Source organism: Puntigrus tetrazona, chromosome 20 (genome assembly GCF_018831695.1).
Source record: "Puntigrus tetrazona isolate hp1 chromosome 20, ASM1883169v1, whole genome shotgun sequence".
In the NCBI taxonomy this organism is placed as follows: Eukaryota; Metazoa; Chordata; class Actinopteri; order Cypriniformes; family Cyprinidae; genus Puntigrus; species Puntigrus tetrazona.
The window spans coordinates 11,141,472-11,162,521 of record NC_056718.1 but is presented as its reverse complement, the minus strand read 5'-3'; the positions used below and the strand labels follow the sequence as shown (position 1 = coordinate 11,162,521).

General features: G+C 40.2%; 1 protein-coding gene across 1 annotated transcript in view; it reads left to right on the top strand.

The window, feature by feature from the left end:
• LOC122325476 (cadherin-2-like) overlaps positions 1-20,577 on the top strand; it is a 40,239-nt gene extending 19,662 nt beyond the window's left edge. Inside the window, exons 3-16 of the mRNA XM_043220522.1 lie at positions 2,829-3,044; positions 5,472-5,612; positions 5,767-5,922; positions 7,848-7,992; positions 8,073-8,245; positions 8,796-8,933; positions 9,026-9,211; positions 9,688-9,941; positions 10,538-10,680; positions 13,356-13,589; positions 13,682-13,915; positions 15,246-15,385; positions 16,637-16,801; positions 18,490-20,577. Of these exons, the coding sequence (XP_043076457.1) occupies positions 2,829-3,044; positions 5,472-5,612; positions 5,767-5,922; positions 7,848-7,992; positions 8,073-8,245; positions 8,796-8,933; positions 9,026-9,211; positions 9,688-9,941; positions 10,538-10,680; positions 13,356-13,589; positions 13,682-13,915; positions 15,246-15,385; positions 16,637-16,801; positions 18,490-18,696 (2,532 nt within the window). The 3' untranslated portion in view covers positions 18,697-20,577. The remainder of the gene's footprint in view (positions 1-2,828; positions 3,045-5,471; positions 5,613-5,766; positions 5,923-7,847; positions 7,993-8,072; positions 8,246-8,795; positions 8,934-9,025; positions 9,212-9,687; positions 9,942-10,537; positions 10,681-13,355; positions 13,590-13,681; positions 13,916-15,245; positions 15,386-16,636; positions 16,802-18,489) is intronic.
• The last annotated feature ends 473 nt before the right edge of the window (positions 20,578-21,050 follow it).

The window sequence follows — 21,050 nt, the reverse complement described above, 5'->3', positions numbered from 1 at the left end:
TCATTACAGATAAATCAAGACCTTGTTTGTCCCATGACTTTATAGTTGAAGGATTGGATGTTTTATGTTGCGTTTCCTACATCATCAATACTTAACAAATAACACCACTTCGCGTTTCAGTGCGGACAAGGTTGATGGATATTTTCAGGTTCACATTAAATGCAGCCGAAGAATAAAAAATAAAATCTATTTATCCGAATCAATTTGCTGTTTTGAAGACTCATATGTGCGCTCATTTGCTGAGGGCTTTGAGAAAGCACATGCAAGCTACCTCAGACGTAAATGAATGAATTATTTTAAGCAAACTCTGTCTTACATTAAATCACCCTTATAATTAAATCACTTTTCACTGTTTTCGCCGTAACCGTGTTTACTTGCGAGACGCGATGAGTAATGTGGCTTTTACGCGCCGCATTAAGCCGAGTTTGCAGGGACGCGTAAAGAGATTGCGACGAGAAGAAAGACTCAAAGACACTGCTTTTCCTGTTTCATCCGTGAGAAGAGCAGCACTCGGTAATGGAAGGAGACAGCGTGGTAGACATATAGCGCTCGACAACACCCTCCCCCCGTCCTCATGAAAACTGCACGAGAAAATGCAGCTGCAGGGGAAACTGGTGCAGCCATCTAATAAAACGAACTCGGTGCACTTCGTCAAGCTAGACTGACACACACACACATACCACAAGCACCTACCTCACACCTGCCGAGCGGCACGTTTTGTGCCATCAGGGCAGTCGCGTTACATTAAACGCATTACTCCGTGATGGGTACCATTGCGCCAGGGGCCGCGAAGAGGAGTCTTTTAATTTTGAAGAACCAAAATGAAACAACATAGGAGGCGGTTTACGCAAGCAACGCGCAAGGACGGCGGGATTACCAATATTAACAATCAGATAAACGTAATAATTGCTCACCCCCTTCAGCAGGTCTTTATCTAATAATCAGTAATAAGGTCTCATTGGTTGCCATGTCTAATAATAGTGAGCGATTATTTTAGCCTACTGTAATACCCTGAGAGGTCCTCGCATAATAAATGGTGATTAACAAGAGCGAAAGGTGTAATTTACCTACGGACCTGCCTAATTGCTATACGGCAAATCAGCGTTGTACCTCGTACATATGCGTGAGAGCAAGGAACCGCACTTGCAAAAAACAACACGGCACACACAAACACACACGCACCGAAAGCAGATGGGTTGAAAGCTACCTATGAGAGTGAAATTCATCTGCGAGGAGGAAGTGTAGCCTGTGCTCTCTGCGAGAGAAAGGGTGGAAATTTCCATGGAGATGGAAAATTGGCTTTTGCACCATTTTTATTGTCACTGATAGTAGAGAAAGGACGGAAATGTTTAGGGAGTGACATGAGCTTAACTTTTCCTGCTTGAGCATCACGATACAATGCGTTACTGCCAGGCCGAGGCACAATTGCGTAGCTTGTAGAGCTTTGTATCGAGACTTCCTGATTTACATCAAACAATCTTGATTCAGTTTAATGCCATTTCATTTGGATGCTTTTTTTCTGACATATGAAGAAAAACACAGTATATTATACTTGTAAAATTGCTGTATTTTATTTCCGACTGATTCATTTGTCTGTTTCAATTTTGGGGTTATCAGACCACACTGTGTATTTTTGATTCACTAAAAAGATTCAGTTCACAAGAGTCATTTGTATGTTGAATTATATCGGTCAACGTCTCTTCGCATGCAACACAAGGACCGCTGGCTGAAAAGTTAGTGAAAAGTTAAATGTTATTATCTGAGAAAATATTACATTTGGACAATTTAATTGGAAACTTTGGAAATTTTACTGCAATGAGCCTTTTGATGATCGTTTGTTTACAAATTTTACACGCTGTTAATAGCCAATTAACCCTGCAGGACGACTCGTATCTGGCTGCTCGCGACAGGTTTCATGTATATTTCAATGATTAGACTTGTTAAATGATATGCAAATTGTTCATGCATATTCAGCGGTCTACGCATGTGTACATCGAGAAGGACAAAATGTAAGGATCTTAGCGTGCTTACAGGTGTTTATATTAATAGTTCATGTCCTGACGGGGCTGAGGAACACTAAAATGAATCCCTGTCAGTAATCGTAAGTCCACCGCAGCCATACCGTGTGACGTTAACGCTCAGCGAGACATCACATGCGCCGTCCACCTGGGCTGGATAATGAGAGCTGGCGTTCTGCTTGAAAGATGAAAAATGTCAGACAAATGAGCCCAGTCAATACAAGGCTCCTCGCAAACAAATGCGTCCTGATAGGAAAGCGTCCCGGCGTCTCTCTCAGTTCTGGGCGTGTAATTGTCTGTCTGTGTTCTCTAATTGCGGCATAATAAATAAAGCACATTCATTTGTTTATGTCTGTACTTCTAATGCGATTCCCTCCAGTGCTGTGCCGCAGATACCTCTCAACTCGGCTTTTTCTCACTTTTCTCTCTTTTTCCCTCCCCTCATCCCTCTCTCTCTTTGTCTCCTCGTCCTCCTGTTCCTCCGTTCCTCGGCACACCTGGGGGCCTGCAGGGGATGTCTCAGCATGAATAATGCAGGAGAGCTTCAGAAGTTGTACCTGCTCTCCTTTCCTACCATCTCTCTCTCTCTCTCTCTCTCTTTCTCTCTGTCAGCGCATACTCTCCATCTCTCGCTCTCCTCGTCCTCACTTTTCAAGTAAAACCATTATTCCCTTGCGGAGGAGCGGAATGTGATTTCCTGTGCGCTTGTTTTTTGTGAAAAAAAAAGATGTTTGCAGTTTAAAAACAAAAGCAGGCCTGAACTCAGTCCAATCTCTCTCTCTCTCTCTCTCTCTCTCTCTCTCTCTCTCTTTTGCAGTGGATTTCGTGGACTGTGGCCGAGGTTCCGGCTTGCGTTTCGAGAGCGGCGACCCAGCAGATTTCCGGATAGAGGCCGACGGGACGGTTTTCGCGGCGCGGACCCTGCAGCTCTCTGACAGGAAGGGGCGGAGCTTGGAGATTAAGGCCAAGGACGTGAAGTCTCAAGAGGAATGGCTGGTGCACATCAACTTCACCCAACCCAAGCAGGTAAGAAGTCATGCGCTCTCGCACGTTAACAGTTTAGGCGGCTGCGCGACTGCGAATTCGCACTAATTATAACCGTGTCAGAACGCTAACGGCGCATGGCGTTTCTAAACTAGCCTCACGCTGCAATTACACCATCAAACAGCCATTGTGCGAATGTGAGCTCACAAAAATGTCTCTCTTCATCCGTAGGCCCTCTGTGACAAAGCCAAAGCTCTAATAAAACTATATTAGAAAATTAGCAGAGCACTAACACGTTGATAGTAGGGCTGTAATTAATGTTTAACGATGCTAAAGAGATATTAAGGCAGGAGGATACATTAGACAGCGGAGATCTGGACCCTCAGCTTGGGAACACTAACCATATGTCTCATAGCCCTGCCTTCTGCTCAGAGACAGGGAGAATTTACTCTTTATTACTGATACACACATGCCCACACACTGCCGCCAAGGGGAAGGAGGACGAGAGGAGCCGGAGGGGGAGAGAGCAGATAAGGGCGAGATTAAGGATGAGATGGTCGAGGAGGCAAAGGAGGAGAGGGTGAAGAGTTTAGGCTAATGCTGGCTAGTCACGATGCATTCCCAATGTGTTTGCTGCAGTGTTCAAGCCAAGCAACACTGGGAATATCACTGCGATTTTAATGAGCTTTTAATTTGGCCATTACGTTTCCTAAAGAACGTGTCATTAGACTAGTTTCGCAACCGGTCTCTTTCCTTGTCTTTTGAGATTTAACTGCGTCTGTGATTCAAAGTAGCAAAAGAATCTTTAAAACGGGCATGTTTGATCAATTTGTGTTTCAAAACTTGACAGTTCGTCGTGATTTAAATCTGGTATAAGCCTGCATTTTTTGCATTTTGCTGTAATCTTAGTAAGTAAAATGGATGTACACTACTGGTCGAAAGTTGAAAAGATCTGTAAGATTTTGAAAGAAGAAAAAAACAGCGATGCATTTGCAGTCACTTTTGGTTAGTTGAGTGCATTCTTGTTGAATAAAAGAATTTATTTAAAAAAAAATCACACTGACTTTAAAGTTTAAACCTTTTAACAATAGTGTAGATATATATAGCTGTTTTTTTTTTGTTTTTTTTTTACAATGTATTGATTTACAGGTGAATGAAAATTATTATATCCAGGGTTCTTGTGATCTTGAAAAAACATCAGGTAATTCAGTGTTCTGGAAAAAAAGAAAAGATGTGCTTTCCGTGGAAGATAATGAAATTTTTAAATCTCCCGGTCCATAGACAATATAAATATTTCTAGTTACAATCAAGTATCTTTAGCTACAGCTGACCTGATAAGGTGTAAACCTTTTATCAAGTAATCAGAATGACTAATCTAAGGATATATATCAAAGAAATTTGCTGGCCAGAATGTATGATAAGCCTGTATATACCTGTATGTTTAGATTCCCTGAACAGATTAATTTAGGGAAAATACGCCTGGCTTATTGCAGAGTAATTGTTTCTTTTTATTTTTTCTTGAATTCAGCATTGGTTAATGCTAGAGAAAAACAAACACGTTAAATAAAATTACATCTCAGAGTAATTAAAAAAACGAATTAAATATATATCGAACTTCAAAAGCTCAGGCCCGTTGTGTACATCTCGAGATAACAGGAAAGAGAGAGGTGCAAAATGTGGAATGAGAGAGAAATGGGAGATGTGAAAAGTTAACGAGAAGGAACAGAGGTGAAAGACGTTTTTCCATCAGCTCAGCCGATGTTTAAGTTGCGGGTGAGTTCGTTTGGAGAGATGGTGCGACTGTGAGAAGGTACAGGGGTAATGAGTTAGCTCGTCACCTGAGAGAAAATCGAGAGCGTCAACCTAGCTTCGTCAACACCGAACACCCCACGTGTTTGTCGTTACCAGAAATGTTTCACCAGCGAGAGGAAGAAAGAGGAGATGGGCCAGGAGAAAGAGACGCTAAGTTGATATCAGCTATTTTGAGTCACCTTATAAACAGAGATTCTGTACTCGTATAAAGAATTCAGACTTTATATTGTGTTGGTAGCTGAAAATGAACTCTTAACTGAACACTCAGAGGGGTTTTTGTTCTGTGTCACACTAAGAGCAGGGCAAATGTCTGGTCAAGCACATCTCTGGCTGCCTTTGGCACAGGAATAACAAGACTCAGGGAGAAAGAAAATGGAACAATACTGCAAACTCGACACACACACACACACACACACATTCACTATGTGGGTGTTACTGCTGAGGGATTTAACGATGGAGCTGCAGTGATATTTATGACCCCATTACAGAGGGTAAAATTAATTCTGTAATTATTTGAGGCCGGGGCAGATGTGTTGAAAGTGCCGCAGTGTGTGTGTGTGTGTGTGTGTGTGTGTGCCTTAATGTACACCAAGTATGTGGGTGTTTGTGAATGTAACCGTTGTTCTTTTTGCTGTTTTTTTTTTTTTGCTTTACCAGGTGCCAGAGATACTGTTTCCGAGGCACAGTGTGGTTGTCAAGGGCGACGGCAGTGTGAATCGCGTGAAAAGAGACTGGGTCATTCCTCCTGTCAACGTGCTCGAGAACTCCAGAAAACAATTCCCCGAAGAGCTTGTGAAAGTGAGTGTGTACACAAAGCAAAACAACACTGGTTCATCATGTGAAGTGTATACGAAAACGTACGATAAAAATAAGCCAATTCATTCATCAGGTTGTTATTCGAACGCAGAGCAACTCAGTTTAATGTTTACCCTGCAAAATGTTTGCGCTTCAGATTCAGTCAGATAAGGACAAGAGTAACACACTGCGCTATAGTGTGACTGGACCAGGAGCAGACCAGAATCCCACCGGTCTGTTTATCATCGACCCCATTACAGGAATCCTGTCCGTCACCAAACCGCTGGACAGAGAACACATCCCAAATTTCCATGTAAGTGTGTGTTTATGACTCCACATGCTGAGTTGTAAAACTTTAATGGAGATTTCATCCAAAATTATTAATGTTTCAACATGTTTCAGATTTATAAATTGCCTGCATTTGGTTTTTGCTTAAAGGTTTTTGTCCTAAAATACCTGTAATATCCCCTAATGACCATAACCATGTTTTACTATGTGCATATTAACATACAGATATGTAATGCAATGCATGTCTGCATTAAACTTGTTAGACATGTATTATACTTGGCAAAAATATATTTTTCTTAGTACATTTTTTTTAAATATTTTTAAACCATGATCCATTACCAAATTTTTCATGCAATTAATGTAAAAACATCAGTGTCATGTTTTATCTCCCACTTGATGATAAAAGTATAAAAGTGCCATTTATTTTATGAAAGTGGTGTATTTTTGTAGATTTATATTGAGTTTAGGTTGTTTTTTTTTGTTTTTTTTGATAAATTCATTGTTTTGCCACTAGTGTCTGGCCACCAAATCACCCTTTAGTGTCGATTTATTATTTTAATTTCAAAGTTTATTTTATAAGAATGTACGCATTAGATTGCATATGCACTTTTCAGTGACCATTTTGAGCACACACATTGTTTAAAGATCAGACCTTTGGTCTTTTGATCCATGCATTCCATCCAGTGTAGACAGAGACTCTCTAAAACTCCCAATAAATTACGTGTGTCAGGGTTACCATGGCAGCCAGTCTGAGAATGTGACCTTTGACATCCCTTTAATCCACTGTACCATGAAGAGGATAGCAGACAAAATTAAACTCGGAGGAGCTTATCCTAACACTAAGTCACACACACGCACACACACACACACATTCATTCATTGTGCTCGCAGGGGGCATTCCCTAAATCTGGCTTTTCCTAAGTAAGAACAATCCTCAATCTCCCCTGGAAGTAGTTGCAAACTTTTCCTGCCTGGTTTCAATACCCTTTCACTTCGCCACTGGAACCGACAGGCTGTTAACCACCCTCAGTGTCCACCTAATCCACATTCAGATTCAAATTATGCAGAGATTACATGAATATGAAATGATTTGCTTCCTAATGGTGCCAAAGGTGGAGCATCAGGCTTCTTTCTGTCAGCTCATGCATATATGCAGCACTCCTAAGACTGCACTAGCACGCAAACTGCAACCTAGTCAGCTGCGGCAACTGCTTAACGTGAATAACCACGGTAAATGAGTGCGGTGCTTAAGAGCCTCTTTTCTGCTGACAGCGTGTCAGTACTGCAGTTAGAGTTTTACACTTTATTCGTAATAATATCTGCAAGACACCGAAAAAAATGCTGTGAAACTTGTAAGACTCAAAAAGTACAAATGTGATTTTTAAAGCAATTTACTTCACACATTCTTTAAATAAATGCAAAATGCCCCTATTATGGGTAATGAAAGGTTCGGGAGTTGACAACAGTAGCATTTTTCAGCCTAGTGATTCTTCGTATACAGCGTTACCGGGGAAACTGCTATTTTTACGCTCCAAAAGTGGCATCTGGTGGCAAAAAAATTATTTGCATTTTCAGAGTAACGCAAAAAGACAAACAAGTTGTCGGGCAATATGCTAATGATTCATGTTGACGTCAACGTGACGCGGCTTGGGCTTCTTTTTCAAAATGATTCATTTGAATTATTCAGAGTTGACTCTTCCTGTTGAAAGACAATAACTTTGAGAGACAATACACAGTGCACTTTCAGATTTAAAACTTTGCAGGATGTTTTCATTCATTTACATTTGTGTTACTCGCTGCATGAAAAGTAATTTTCAAAAATATTTAGCTAATTAGCTAAAAATATTTTGATCACATTATGCAGCATTTTTGATTATAAGAGACTTGTCAAAATGTTCTGTATTATGTATATGTATATGTTTTAAAACATTTGACTTTTTGCATTTGCAGCTACGTGCTCATGCTGTAGACATCAATGGGAATCAGATGGAGAACCCCATCGACATCATCATCAATGTCATCGATATGAACGACAACCGGCCCGAGTTCACTCACCAGATCTGGAACGGAACCGTGGATGAGGGCGCCAAACCAGGTACACCTGTCTTCACATTTATGTGGGTATAAAGGTGATTATTACTGAAGGAAAAACTGACATTCATTGCTTGGCTCTAGGTACATTTGTAATGACAGTGACCTCTCAGGATAAGGATGACCCAAATACAGCCAACGGGATGCTCAGATACAAGATCCTCTCGCAGACCCCAGAGAGCCCCTCCTCCAACATGTTCACTATCAACAACAAGACCGGCAAAATCATCACTGTAGCTGCAGGTCTAGATCGTGAGGTACGACTGAGTGTGTGCTAGTATCAGCAAAATGCTGTAAACCAGAGGTATTCAACAAATGTTAACACCAGTAGAAACAAAGATAACTATATTAGCGTTCACACTAATGCGCGAAAACACTGATTCTGTTGCTTTAATTTCTTGAGCTTAGGTGGATTCTGATTGGCTGTTTTGAGAGCGATTGCAACAATTTTGTGTCTCTGTGTCTTCATCATTCCTATAGAATTAGAATGATTTTTTAAAAAGTTATCACTTATAGTTATCATCTCTTTTATCATCATACATTTTTTAACTTTAGTTTTTTTTTTTGTTACTTTATATTTCTATTTATCTATTTGTTTCATTTTTATTTGTAGTAATTGTACTTCAGTTTAAACTTATTTTATGTCATTTAGATGACATAATAATAATTATTATTTTGTTATTTTAAATAGTAAGATCCGAACATAATTTTTCCCGGGTTCCTCATCCTCATCAACCACTGCTGAAAACCATTTATGCCTTGCGCGTTTAACCCAACTTATCTTGATTTGTTTTTGGTGGCGAGCAGAAGGTGCCTCAGTACACCCTGATCATTCAGGCTACCGACATGGAGGGAAACCCCACCTATGGTCTGTCCAACACCGCCACTGCTGTCATACGCCTGCTGGATGTCAATGACAACGCTCCAGAGTTCACCCGAGAGACCGTGAGTGACACACACACACACAGACACTTGAACACGCGTCTCGCCAAAGCCATCTTTGCTGAAAATCGATCTCTCTCCGCCTGTCCCTGTAGTTCCATGGTGAGGTCCCAGAGAACCGTGTGAATGTGATAGTGACGAATCTCACCGTGACTGACAAAGATGAACCGGGGACCACTGCCTGGAATGCAGTGTACCGTATCATATCCGGGGACCCAACCGGACGCTTCTCCATCCCTACCGATCCCGTTACCAACGAAGGCCTCGTCACCGTCGTCAAGGTAACACTCGACAAAACTTACAAAGAAATAAACATACTGACATAGCAGAATACGCTATACTCCGCTTAGATACTGGAATGACATAAACAGAGAAGCGGAGTGATACAAACAGTGAAAAGTCCCAGGACTCTGCTCAACCAATCAAATTCAGGGACCGGAACTAATTGTTGTATAAATGCTGTAATTGGGTTGCGCTGCTATTCGCTAGAATCTCGCTAGAGTCCCTCAGGCACGGGTTCAAATACAGAGCAAAAGACGGTCTCCATGGAAACAGCTTCCACCTGCTGTTCAGCTGAGTTAATGGTTTATGTCTCTTAATTGAGAATGAGTCATTCATTAATTATTATTCAAACATTTCTCCTCTGTGTATTTAATTGCAACACAATCCATTCATTGTATCATTTTGATTCTCTTTCCTAACAGATTATGACACTGTTAACTTGATTGTGTGTGCGTTTGTGTGTCCTTGTGTACAGCCAATTGATTTTGAGATGAATCGATCATTCATGCTGACGGTCGTTGCTGAAAATGAGGTGCCACTGGCGAGTGGGATCCATCGCACCCGCCAGTCTACATCCACCGTGTCTATACGTGTCATCGACGTGAACGAAAGCCCAAATTTTGACCCCAACCCCAAACAGGTCAAACTGGAGGAGGGGCTTCCGCAGTGGTCGATGCTGGCGACTTTTACAGCGCATGATCCAGACAGATATATGCAACAGACTATTAGGTATTAAAACACACACATGCATTTTACATGCACGTTTATAGAGCAGCCTTTATTTATGCATTTTTTTTTAAATTGCATTAAGTAGATCAAAGCAGAAATGTCTTGCCAGTCCAGCCAGAACTGAAAATGCAGTAGCAAAAAAAAGAGGTTGCAAAATACCCATTTAAAATGTATGGTCATGAATATGGCCTATTTAATTAATTGTTAATGGCTATGTTTGGAAAGGAACACTAGCTTACTGCTTACTGAATATTTTATAATATAAATAGTATACTAGCTAGTATTTGGAAAAAAATTGCCATTTTTGTCACATTACCTTCTGATTTAGTTAACAAATTATTATCAGTTGGAATCGTTACAGAATCATTATTGGTGATATACATTTTACAAAATCAATAAAATCTAATATTGATATATATATATATATTTTTTTTTATTTACCATAAACATTATAATAGTTCTAACAGTAACAACACTGGTCATACTGGAAAGGTCAAGCTTGCAGTTTGCATTGTGGGATTCCCTAGTTGTTTTAACCTATTTTATATTGACAAATGAAGTAAATATTAACCACCTTCATATGGTGTATTTTAAAGGTACTCTAAACTATTTGACCCCGCCAACTGGCTAGAGATCGATCCCAACAACGGACGAATTTCCACTATTGCTGTCCTGGACAGAGAGTCTCCATATGTCAAAAACAACCTCTACAACGCCACATTCATGGCCGCTGATAACGGTAGGAGCAACTGTGTTTGAATGCATGTGCATGCAGAAGCAGCTGAGATTGAGTGATTCCATTGATTTTAGCTCTAGGGAGTAATTGCAACCTGAACAAACTGCAACTGAGATGTACACATGCCCACACATCCATGTTGATGATCACACCAGCAACATATGCAAAGTCATTTTTGAATGTCTATGCTTTCGCTTTTTCTGGGGGTTTTCTTTGAAGCACACAGATATGCACATACACTACCCGCTGTGTGAAAGAGTCTACAGAAGTCTGCTAGGCCCTATTCTGCTGTGGTGTTTAACATTCTCGCTGCATCAGAGCTGTGAAACAAACCCCCTCTCTCACACACACGCTGTAAATTTGAAAGCTTGTCTCCAGAAACACTCACTAAACTGTTGTACCATTTTTGTATGCGGTATTTCAGCCTCAAAAAACCTACCTGCAATCCAGTTTATCCAGACACTAAATGCACTGAAATAGAGAAGCACTGCGTGTAAATTAAGTCATTGTCATTCTTTTTTAGCACAAATACACCTTTGTATGTAAATTAGGCTTGTTATAGAACAGCACTCTTAGATTGCTCAGACTCAACGCTATCTTCGTGGCCAATTATCATTGTGCTGGAAAGCAGGGGGTAATTTTATTAGGCAATTATAATTACAAAATTGAAAAAAGAATAGTTAATTAAAAGAGTTGTTTGTGTACATTTTCCAGTTATAATTGCAGCTGCAATTTGTGAAATGATGAAGATTAGTGTTATATCCAGCTGTGTGGTGCAGTCAAGTGCACTTTGTCCATTTGAAAGGTGTTTAGATTGATGCTGTAAAGTTACTAAAAGTTACTTAAAAGTATTTCATATCGTAGTATTCTGCTGGTCTTTAAAGCAAGACAGTACAAAACAAAATGAGCAAGGTAGTGCTTAGATGCCAAGTTTGTCAGGACATTCATGCGATCTCAAAGTAATAATGGAGTTATTACTCCATTGCCTTTTGTGATGTTAGTATTAACAGTTCTATATGCAACGAATATGCAACCAAGTTACCACAGTTTGAATAGCTAATAAATGTTTGGAATCATTATGTTGTACTGGTAACGCATGCCTAAATGCTGGAATACATTCCACGACTTCTGAACAGATTTTTTAAACACTAGGCATCATACACTGCACAACCAATGATCATACATTACCATTCATCAAAGTTCACAACAAACTCACGCAGAAACGTGTATCTCGTTGCTAGAAGATGCATGGCAAATGAAAACAAATGTTCTAAAATCAGCTGCAAATATCAAACATGTTTGATAACCCCCGACTGGAGAGAATCAAGCTAAAAAAAAAAAAGTCTGGGACCACAAATACTACCCAGTTTTCTATGGAATCTTTCAGACTGGCTCTGACTTTGGGCAAGTGCTAAGATAAAGCAGAATACGTGAATACACAGCACTAATTCCTTTCTCAGTTCCGTTGAATCTTTGCGTGCAAGTGGCAGGGCTCCCTTTTTCACAAAGAAGCCTTTTCGCATCTAGTTTAATGCTGATTCGCACACCTGATTCAATATATTAAGGATACTTAGTCGTATTTGAGTTAGGGGTTTTCAGGGCTGGAACAGATTAAAAGTGTGCTGTGAATGCCAGGAGTAGAACAGAAAGCCACCGCTCCGTCAGACTGCCGCACTGCACTGCCCGTCTCTTGTTCTTTGTTTAAAGATCAGTGAAGTCGAAAGGTCTTGTTGCTCTTGTTGAAACAGAAACTAAGCTCTAAACTCTTAAGTAGTGATGGTCCAGTCTGTGCTGGCGCACTTGTACGCAGATATTTCATGGACGTGGGCAGCTTGATTGGATCTTATAGACTGTGCATTATGGTTTATAAATGAGTTAGCATGCCCAGCAACCCAGAACAGAGGAGCCTAAAGTCGTTAACTGCTGTAGTTCGTCTGTATCGTCGGTTTTCAACTATTAGCGTTGGGCTCAGATGTCACGCCCACAAAGCCTTCACGGTCAGGATGCATATTGCACACTATAACGCCAAGAGCTGTACGCATTCAGTTTCCGGCACTCTAGATGCATAAGTTTTGTTATTAATCCTCCACTCGTGTAGGAACAGATGCAGCTCTGTCCAGGAGTGATGAAACCTCGCCGGATGGACAGGAGGAATAAATAAAAAAAAGACACTCTTCTAGTGTCATGCTGTTGTGTAGGATACTGCTTTTAAATGTTGAAAATAGTGTTTTGAAGTTATACAATTAAACTTTTACAATCCGATTCGTCGACTGTTTTTTGTCAAAATCTGACTACTTGAGATTATAGCCGTGTTCCAATTTTGGGACTGCATACTTCAAAGAATGCAGACTTTAAAGGCCACAAAGGTAAAACTGAGTGTTAAATTGGATGGCCTTTTTTGTAACACTGGTTTTGTTTGATATTATAATAAGGTGAAAACGCAACATTTAAAACTGTAATCCAGCATTGTCATACATTGAATCTTGCTATAGTCTGGGCCGTGAAGGATCCATCTGTCGTATCCTTCATGGCCCAGGAAACAGAGGACATTTTGAGACCGCACTTGATGGAGTCTTCAAATTGGCTTGGAAATACAGCCTTCGAAGAATGCAACCTCTGAATTCGGACACGGCTTATGCTAGTATTAACTTCTCCTTTTTTCCTCTGTCCATCGACAGGTGTCCCTCCTGCGAGTGGGACGGGGACTCTGCAGATCTACCTGCTGGACATAAACGATAACGCACCTCGAGTTTTCCCTCAAGAAACAGAAGTGTGCGAGAGGCCCGAACCCAATGCCATCAATATCACAGCCGTAGACGGAGATCTCAACCCCAACGCTGGGCCCTACGCTTTCGAGCTGCCCAACCGTCCCTCTGACATCCGCAGGAACTGGACACTGACACGAATCAGCGGTACGCTAGACGGAAAAGATTTCTCTGGGATTAAGAAACACTGCATTATTTTTGCCAGACTTTATCTCATGTGTTTTGTGGTTGGTTTGCAGGCGACCACGCTCAGTTAAGTCTAAAGATTAGTTACCTGGAAAGTGGGATATACGAGCTGCCCATCAGCATCACAGACTCGGGTAACCTGCCCATGTCCAACATCACCTACCTGCGCATCAAAGTGTGCCAGTGCGATCACCACGGCGACTGCGTGGACATGGAACGCATCATGGCAGCCGGGCTGGGCACCGGAGCCATCATCGCCATACTTATCTGCATCATCATTCTGCTGGGTAAGACACACTAGACAGAGATCGTTTCTTCCAGGCAGTTGAGTTCTTATCAGTTGGTCACATTTCTGCCAAGCACATGTGATCTGCTTTTAGTCGCAGAGGCGATATAGTCACAAAAGATGTCATAGTGAAGCTTTTGTAGAAAGGATAGGAACAGTTCTGTTCACTTTAAAGCGATGATATCGGTTGAATCAAAATCAATGCTTTTTCTCTTTTGGGGTCGACTGTAGCTTGACTGTAGTTTCCATTCACCAATTTTTATTTAATATTTTATTTAAAAAATGTTGAATTGAAACACCAAGAGGTAAATCCAATTCCTAAAAAAAAACATGTATAAGCTCTCTTGAGGTGGAAGAATGTTTTATTCAGCAAGAAGACAAAAAACAAACTATGATGGAAACGCATTGTGCCTCATGTGCCTAGAGTCATGTGATTAAATAATTCACTTCAGGCCGATATCATTACATAAATTTGGCTCTGGTCTTCAAGAAACACTGGAGCCAAAACGGTTGGCTACTGTCACCTTACAAAACAGTCTGACACACCGTAGCCTCAAATAAACGAAACTTCTGTCATCATTCACTAGCAACAACATTTTTCTTAATGTTCTGCGCCCTGAAGTGATTACATTACTATTTAATAAAAGAGCCATGGTAGTTTTCCCAATAGCCACAACTTTCATTTCTGTTTTGCTCAAACTTCTGTGAAAGTGACAGTTTTGTTCTTTCAAACACATGGGATGTTTTTTCGTTAAATTAAATTTGCGATATGAATGGTTTCGCAGTCTCTGCAGTTTTAAATCACATTACTTACATAATAAAATAATGTATATAATAAACGAGTACACCATGAATCCATTTTCAAAATCGCTTTTCACCTATAATACGCGTTTAGATTCAGACTTTTTAGACTGGATTGTGTAGGTGGCGCTGCGGAGTAACCTAATACCTTCTCAAATTGTCATAGACTGAAACAGAAAGAAGTAGTTCCGGCTACGATGTTCTTCCACAAGATGCACACAGTTCTGTTTATTAACTGCTAGAACTCCAAAAGTTATGAACTGTACTTTAAAAAAAAAAACAGCAGATGAAATATGATGACGTGAATTAAATTTTTACTATGTAATGAGCTCAGTTTATGGAAAAATTACACATAAATATAACTTGTCTGAGCAGTAGACGAGCAGTAACTGAGGGGGGCGGAACTTAGCAAAACATTGATTTCAGTTTGCGGGGCTAAAAATTACACACTACACCTTTAACTGTCTGATCTCAAGTCATTTTGCTCGTTTTATATCGATCTATCTCTCACTTTCTGTCTCTCTCTGCAGTGCTGGTGTTGATGTTTGTGATGTGGATGAAGAGACGGGATAAAGAGAGACAGGCCAAGCAGCTGCTGATCGATCCAGAGGACGATGTGCGAGACAACATACTCAAATACGACGAGGAGGGTGGCGGAGAGGAAGACCAGGTACGTGTATTGCTGCTGCTGGGCATACACAATTAATCCAGCTCAGAATTACTCGAGACAATCTAGCTTGTTTAATAAAAACATTTTTTTAAATGTTTAATTTTAACCAGTCATTAAATGTTAACGATTTTAATTCGAGCTGTGCTGTGCAGTTTGAAATCTTGATGACTAATTTTCAGCATTCGTTTTGCAAGTAATGCCGATTTTAAAGTGACTAAATTTAAAAGGATGAAACGGTTCCTGTTTTGCCTTGTGCTGTGAGCATGTGTGAGACTCACAGATTTGTATTTGAGCCAAACTTCGGTTTTTGCACAGATGACACGCACACAGAAACACTCGGATTTGTATTTGATCAGTTTGGAGACTTTTCTATGGTTTTTATGAGTTAATAATATTATCTAAGTCCCACGGGAACCATTTGGCATTTTTAGATTTTAATTAAAACATTCAATTTAAAAAAAAATCCATTAGTAATGTACTTAAGCTCGGGGTATGCTGTGTTTTCCACCTGCTTCTACATCTTGCACATGGTTGAGTGTTCTAGCATTTTCTAAGTAATACTGCATAAACCATGAGCACTTACTTATGTGTCATCTTTTATGCTTATGTGTCATCTTTTAAACCCATCTTGTAAAAAGCAGGTGTATTCTGACCTTTTTCATATCCGTTTCTGTTGTTTTAACCTTCAACTAGGGTTATTTTATTGGCATTTTCTCAACTAAGTCTTGATAACAGCAGCCCCAACCGCACAATGTATATGCATGTATCAGGAATCACAGAATATATTTCAGCTAGCTTAGTGAAGAAGTTAACTAATTTGAACTACTTTCTTACCTAAAAGAAACAAACAAGTAACATTTTTAATAAAAAATTAATAAAGAAATGGAAGGAAACACTAAATTCTAAATTATACATATATGAATCCTTTAAGCTATAAAAGCTATTTTTTTCTTTGTCATTTCATTTATAGACATCGCAGCAAATTAGATTATTTTGGCTGTTATTTCTTTAATAGCTGCCATTATATATAGGATATTCCAAATTTTTCAGCGAGACGAGTTTTTAGCTAATTTCTAAAAAGAAAGCCTTCATGAATAACCTTTATATAGAACAAAGCAAACTTAAATTACATCTCTAAGGTCAAAACATTCTTTGCTCTCCACTGCAGATGTTTCCAGAAAACAAAGGACTTCGAGCAGACCTCTAACCCTATTTGTAATCGTCTCTTCCCCACTATCTGTGTTTCTTCAGGACTATGATCTGAGCCAGCTGCAGCAGCCCGATACTCTGGAGCCAGACATGATCAAGCCCGTCGGGATCCGCCGGCTGGACGAGCGACCGATGCACTCCGAGCCCAACTATCCCATCCGTTCGGCCGCACCCCATCCCGGAGACATAGGAGAGTTTATCCACGAGGTACGCCATGCGTCCGCTCTTCCGAAGTCGCGCCACATAAAATGGCTCGATGGCACCAGTGATAAGACTTAATGGTGATTGATTGGTTAATTGGACCAAGGTCCTTTTAGTTTTGTTGATCATTAGCCAGGCTCAGGGATTCGATATCTCATGCTAAAGTCTGTGGATGCGCTCTCTCCCACGCACTCATGCAGACCTCACAGGCTCTAAGCAATGCGACTGCGCTCAAAGCAGTGTGAGATTAGCGAGAAACTGCTTAAATCAGGTAATGAATTAAACATTACTGCTAAATGTAATCAGCCACACTTAAAAGACAAGAAGGCTTTGTAGACGGCAGCATTTGCCAATCTGTTTGACCAAACTGTTTTAAAAAACCCGGCAGTTAGGGGGGGTTTTTTTGCTGATTTTTAGCATTCCAACAAAAATGGTCACTTATGAGTTTGCTTTATAGCCGTTTTATGTCTGTAGAAAGATTTGTTTGGACAAGCGACTTCAGGATTCAGAATCATGTCAACTAAATGTCTATACAGTGTTTAGTCTGTGCTAGCACTCTGCCTGGACAGTGTTATGCCAAGAATAGAACTTTATTTGTACAATATGGCAGGCTTTCAAAACCAAGTGAGCTGCCTACCTAGACCACATTTTTGGGCACTAGAGGCATTTTAAACATTCAAATTGAATGTGGATTTGGGTGTTTGATTCACTACCAAAATCGGCTGGGCGCATGTAAATCAAACTTTTGAATTTCTCCATGCCCATAAATGTTGTACATATATTTTTGTCTATAGAAAGTTTGTGCCCAATGTTTTGCATCTAAATTTGTGCCCAAAATGCTGCACTTAATAGTAATAGTATATTACTGGTTTGCAATTGGAAGAAAATGGCTTTTTAAATGTTAGCTTTATAAGAAAAGTGACCGTTACGACCACTGAGTATTCACAACATTTTTTATTTAATTTTTTTTTGCTGAAGTACATCATTCGGTATAGATTGATTTAAAATTATTACAGACAAAACATACACATAAGCACTCCCCCACAAATAAAATAAAATGAGTAGTGGTTAATAAATTAATCTTCATTTTGATTATGAGAAGGTTCAAAGATTCACAGAGGAACTTCTAAAGACATTTTTCATTTTTCGAATAGACTGGGGATTTCCAGCGATTCAACATTTTCTTCCATACTAGGAAATGGTCGGTACACAGTGGTCTTTGTGTTCATTCAAATGTTCGGATTCACCTGCGCACATATATATCAAAACGGTGCAGAACACTGTGAAATAGGACGCACTTAATGGGTTTCGGTTGTATTGTCGCTCCTTCCTCCTTCCTTCCTTCCTCTTCTCACTTTAGTTGTTTCTCATCCAGTGCGCTGACAGAGCGTTCAGTGTTTCATTGTTTAATTGCGCGAGCTCAGACTGTGCTTAGCTGTGCCGTTTCCAGAACGCAGCCGCTTATAAATAAACGCTTTAGCCTGTTCCAGAGCCCAGCATCTGTTTGCACGGCGACCCCAATCCTTCTCCGCTTCCCTCTCCTCCCATCTCCCCTCCTCCTCTTTTGTTCCTACTTCTTTTTCTCCATCCCGTCCCGTCCCATCCCCCTCTGCGCTTAAACAGCAATACCAAGTGAGTAATTTAAACGATTGCACTATTTTAAAACCACATCCGTTCTGGTCATGTTCCCCCAGGGTCTCAAGGCGGCCGACACCGATCCCACGGCCCCTCCGTACGACTCCCTGCTGGTGTTCGACTACGAGGGCAGCGGCTCCACGGCCGGATCGCTCAGCTCCCTTCACTCGTCCAGCAGCGGAGGCGACCAGGACTATGACTACCTCAACGACTGGGGCCCTCGCTTCCGCAAACTCGCCGACATGTACGGAGGCAACGACGACTAGCTTACGCCATCACCGCAGGACCACAGAAAGGGAAGGAGAATCCGGAGGAGGAGGAAAATTAAAAGAAAAAACATCAAAAAAACAGTGTGGCACTTTTTTTTTAATCGCGGGACGTGGACAGTGTGCAGAATCAAAACAATGAAGAAACCAATATACCCTAGAGAGACAGAGAATGAAGACTGAGAAACGAAGAGACAAGAAAGTGGAAGGAAGATCACCATGGCAACAAAACCAGGTCTCTCCAAGGCCCTCTGTTGTAGACGGAGGGGGTCTATTGAAGGAAATCTGCCTAGTTTTGGTTCAGTCCAGGATTTTTTCGCCCTAAGTTTGAAGGATCATCGGTACGAAATGTATGAAGGAACGCTTAAAAAGAACGTTAAATGAATGCTAAGTTACACTTGAATCTCACAGTACAGAAGCACTGGGATATTACGTGCCTTTTTGTACATTTTTTTTTGTTTCGTTTTTACATTTTCCTTTCTTTTTGGTCTTTGTTCATTTGATCTGATGATGTTGTTTTTCTGTTCAATGGTGGCTCAGAGTTTTGGAGTGTTTTTTTTTTGTTGTTGTTTTTTTTTGTTTTTTTTTTATATCGTGAGCCTGTTTATAACGTTGATGCTTCTACACGCTTCTGTTTGCGTTTCTCACCGTCACGCTGTTCGTTCACGTCACGTATCAAAACAAAGACTTTGGAAGAGTGAGAGCGTCTAGACAGAGAGAACAGCTTTGTACAGTATGCTAGAAAATAGATTTCAGTTTCTCATTTTTGTTGCGTTTTCTCTTTTTTTTTACATATATATTCACCATTTTTCCACCAAAACGTTAACTTATGCAGCCGGTTGCAAAATGGGAGACAAGCGTTATTGTTTGGTAGCAGAACTTTTTGTTTTGTTCATTTATTTTTTTTTCTCTCTGTCTCTCTCTGCTGTGTTTTATTTTTATTTTTATTTTTTTGAAGTGATTTAGTATTTTGCAAATGTATTTTTTTGTTTTGTTTTTTTTTCAAATGTCATCTGCCTTAGTCATCCTGGTATTCTCTCATGCCTGGTATTCTTTCTTTTTTTACTCCACTGTAAATTAAATGGTGTGTACATAGTTTTTTGTTTTGTTTCTCCTCTTTTGATGTAGTCTACGAAGAAGAACAGGGCGAGAAGAACTTGTATATGTATAATTTGGACTACAGACAAAAGGATTTTTGCATGTTTTTATCTTTTCCGTATAAAACAGTCTTTCTGAAATTTATTTACACACAAATAAAGAAATGCCCACCTCAATGGAGACTAAAGCGAATAAGTGAGACAGAAGTTTGGTCCAGATACTCGTTGCTTTCATTCCTCCCCTTTCGTAACGTGTAACATTCCTTTTTTGGTTTCGCCCTTTTGGCCCAGTTAACGACCTTCCATTCGCCCGTTCTCTGATTTCATGGCTTGACGTCCTTCATCAAGGATTTCGTGTTGACCTTCCGCCTCCTTTGTTCTTCTCTGCTACGTTCTGCATTTCCATTGTCTTCTCCCCCGGGCCACTCTCATGGATCAACTGACGTTCGAGGCCATATTCCTAAATGCACGATCCTTCAGGATCTTCATGTTTGAACTAAACTGTAAAAGTGGACCGAAGCCCTCATCATAATGTCTCTGCCTGTTAGAGAACCGTATTGGTGTGTGTGCGCGTGTGTGTATCACTGGATGACGTCAGAGGGCCAATTAAAAGAGCAGGACAGAAAGACAAGGCCAGTCCACTCATGAGGCTCAGCCATAAGATGATTAACAGCTTTTTAATGAACGATGGCTGTCCTGAGTTCTGTGGGCTCTGTTTGCAATTACTTGTTGATATTATGACCCATTGCAGCCCAAATGACCAATAAAAGTCTAATTTTGGAAATGTTGATTTGTTGCTTTTCTTTCGCTACACTGGTGTTTTAGCTCTGTTCCAAAACCTAGCAAGTCCCTAGATAGTCAGTTGGCTTATAAGCGGGAGCCTATCATGGGACCTCACTAGTGACCGATTTAGATGATCAGATCACAAATAGTGCTCCACATGGGAAAATCGACTCGCAATGGATTTAAACAGAATTTATGTTGGTATGTTGCTCAGCTGAAAGCTTTAGCCTTAATAAATTTTATCCTATAATCATAAAAAAATTGTGATGCATTGAAATTTCGGCACAAGACGATAATTAAGCTAAAAGATTTCATTAATAAATAAATAAACAATTTTATCCGAAACTGCAGTGAAGCAAAATTAAAAAAATAAGTTTAATTAGTACAGCTTAACATCTATTACAATTTGTTTGACCAAAATATAACTCGAAGATAGATTAAATTAAATTATTTATGTATATATATATATATATA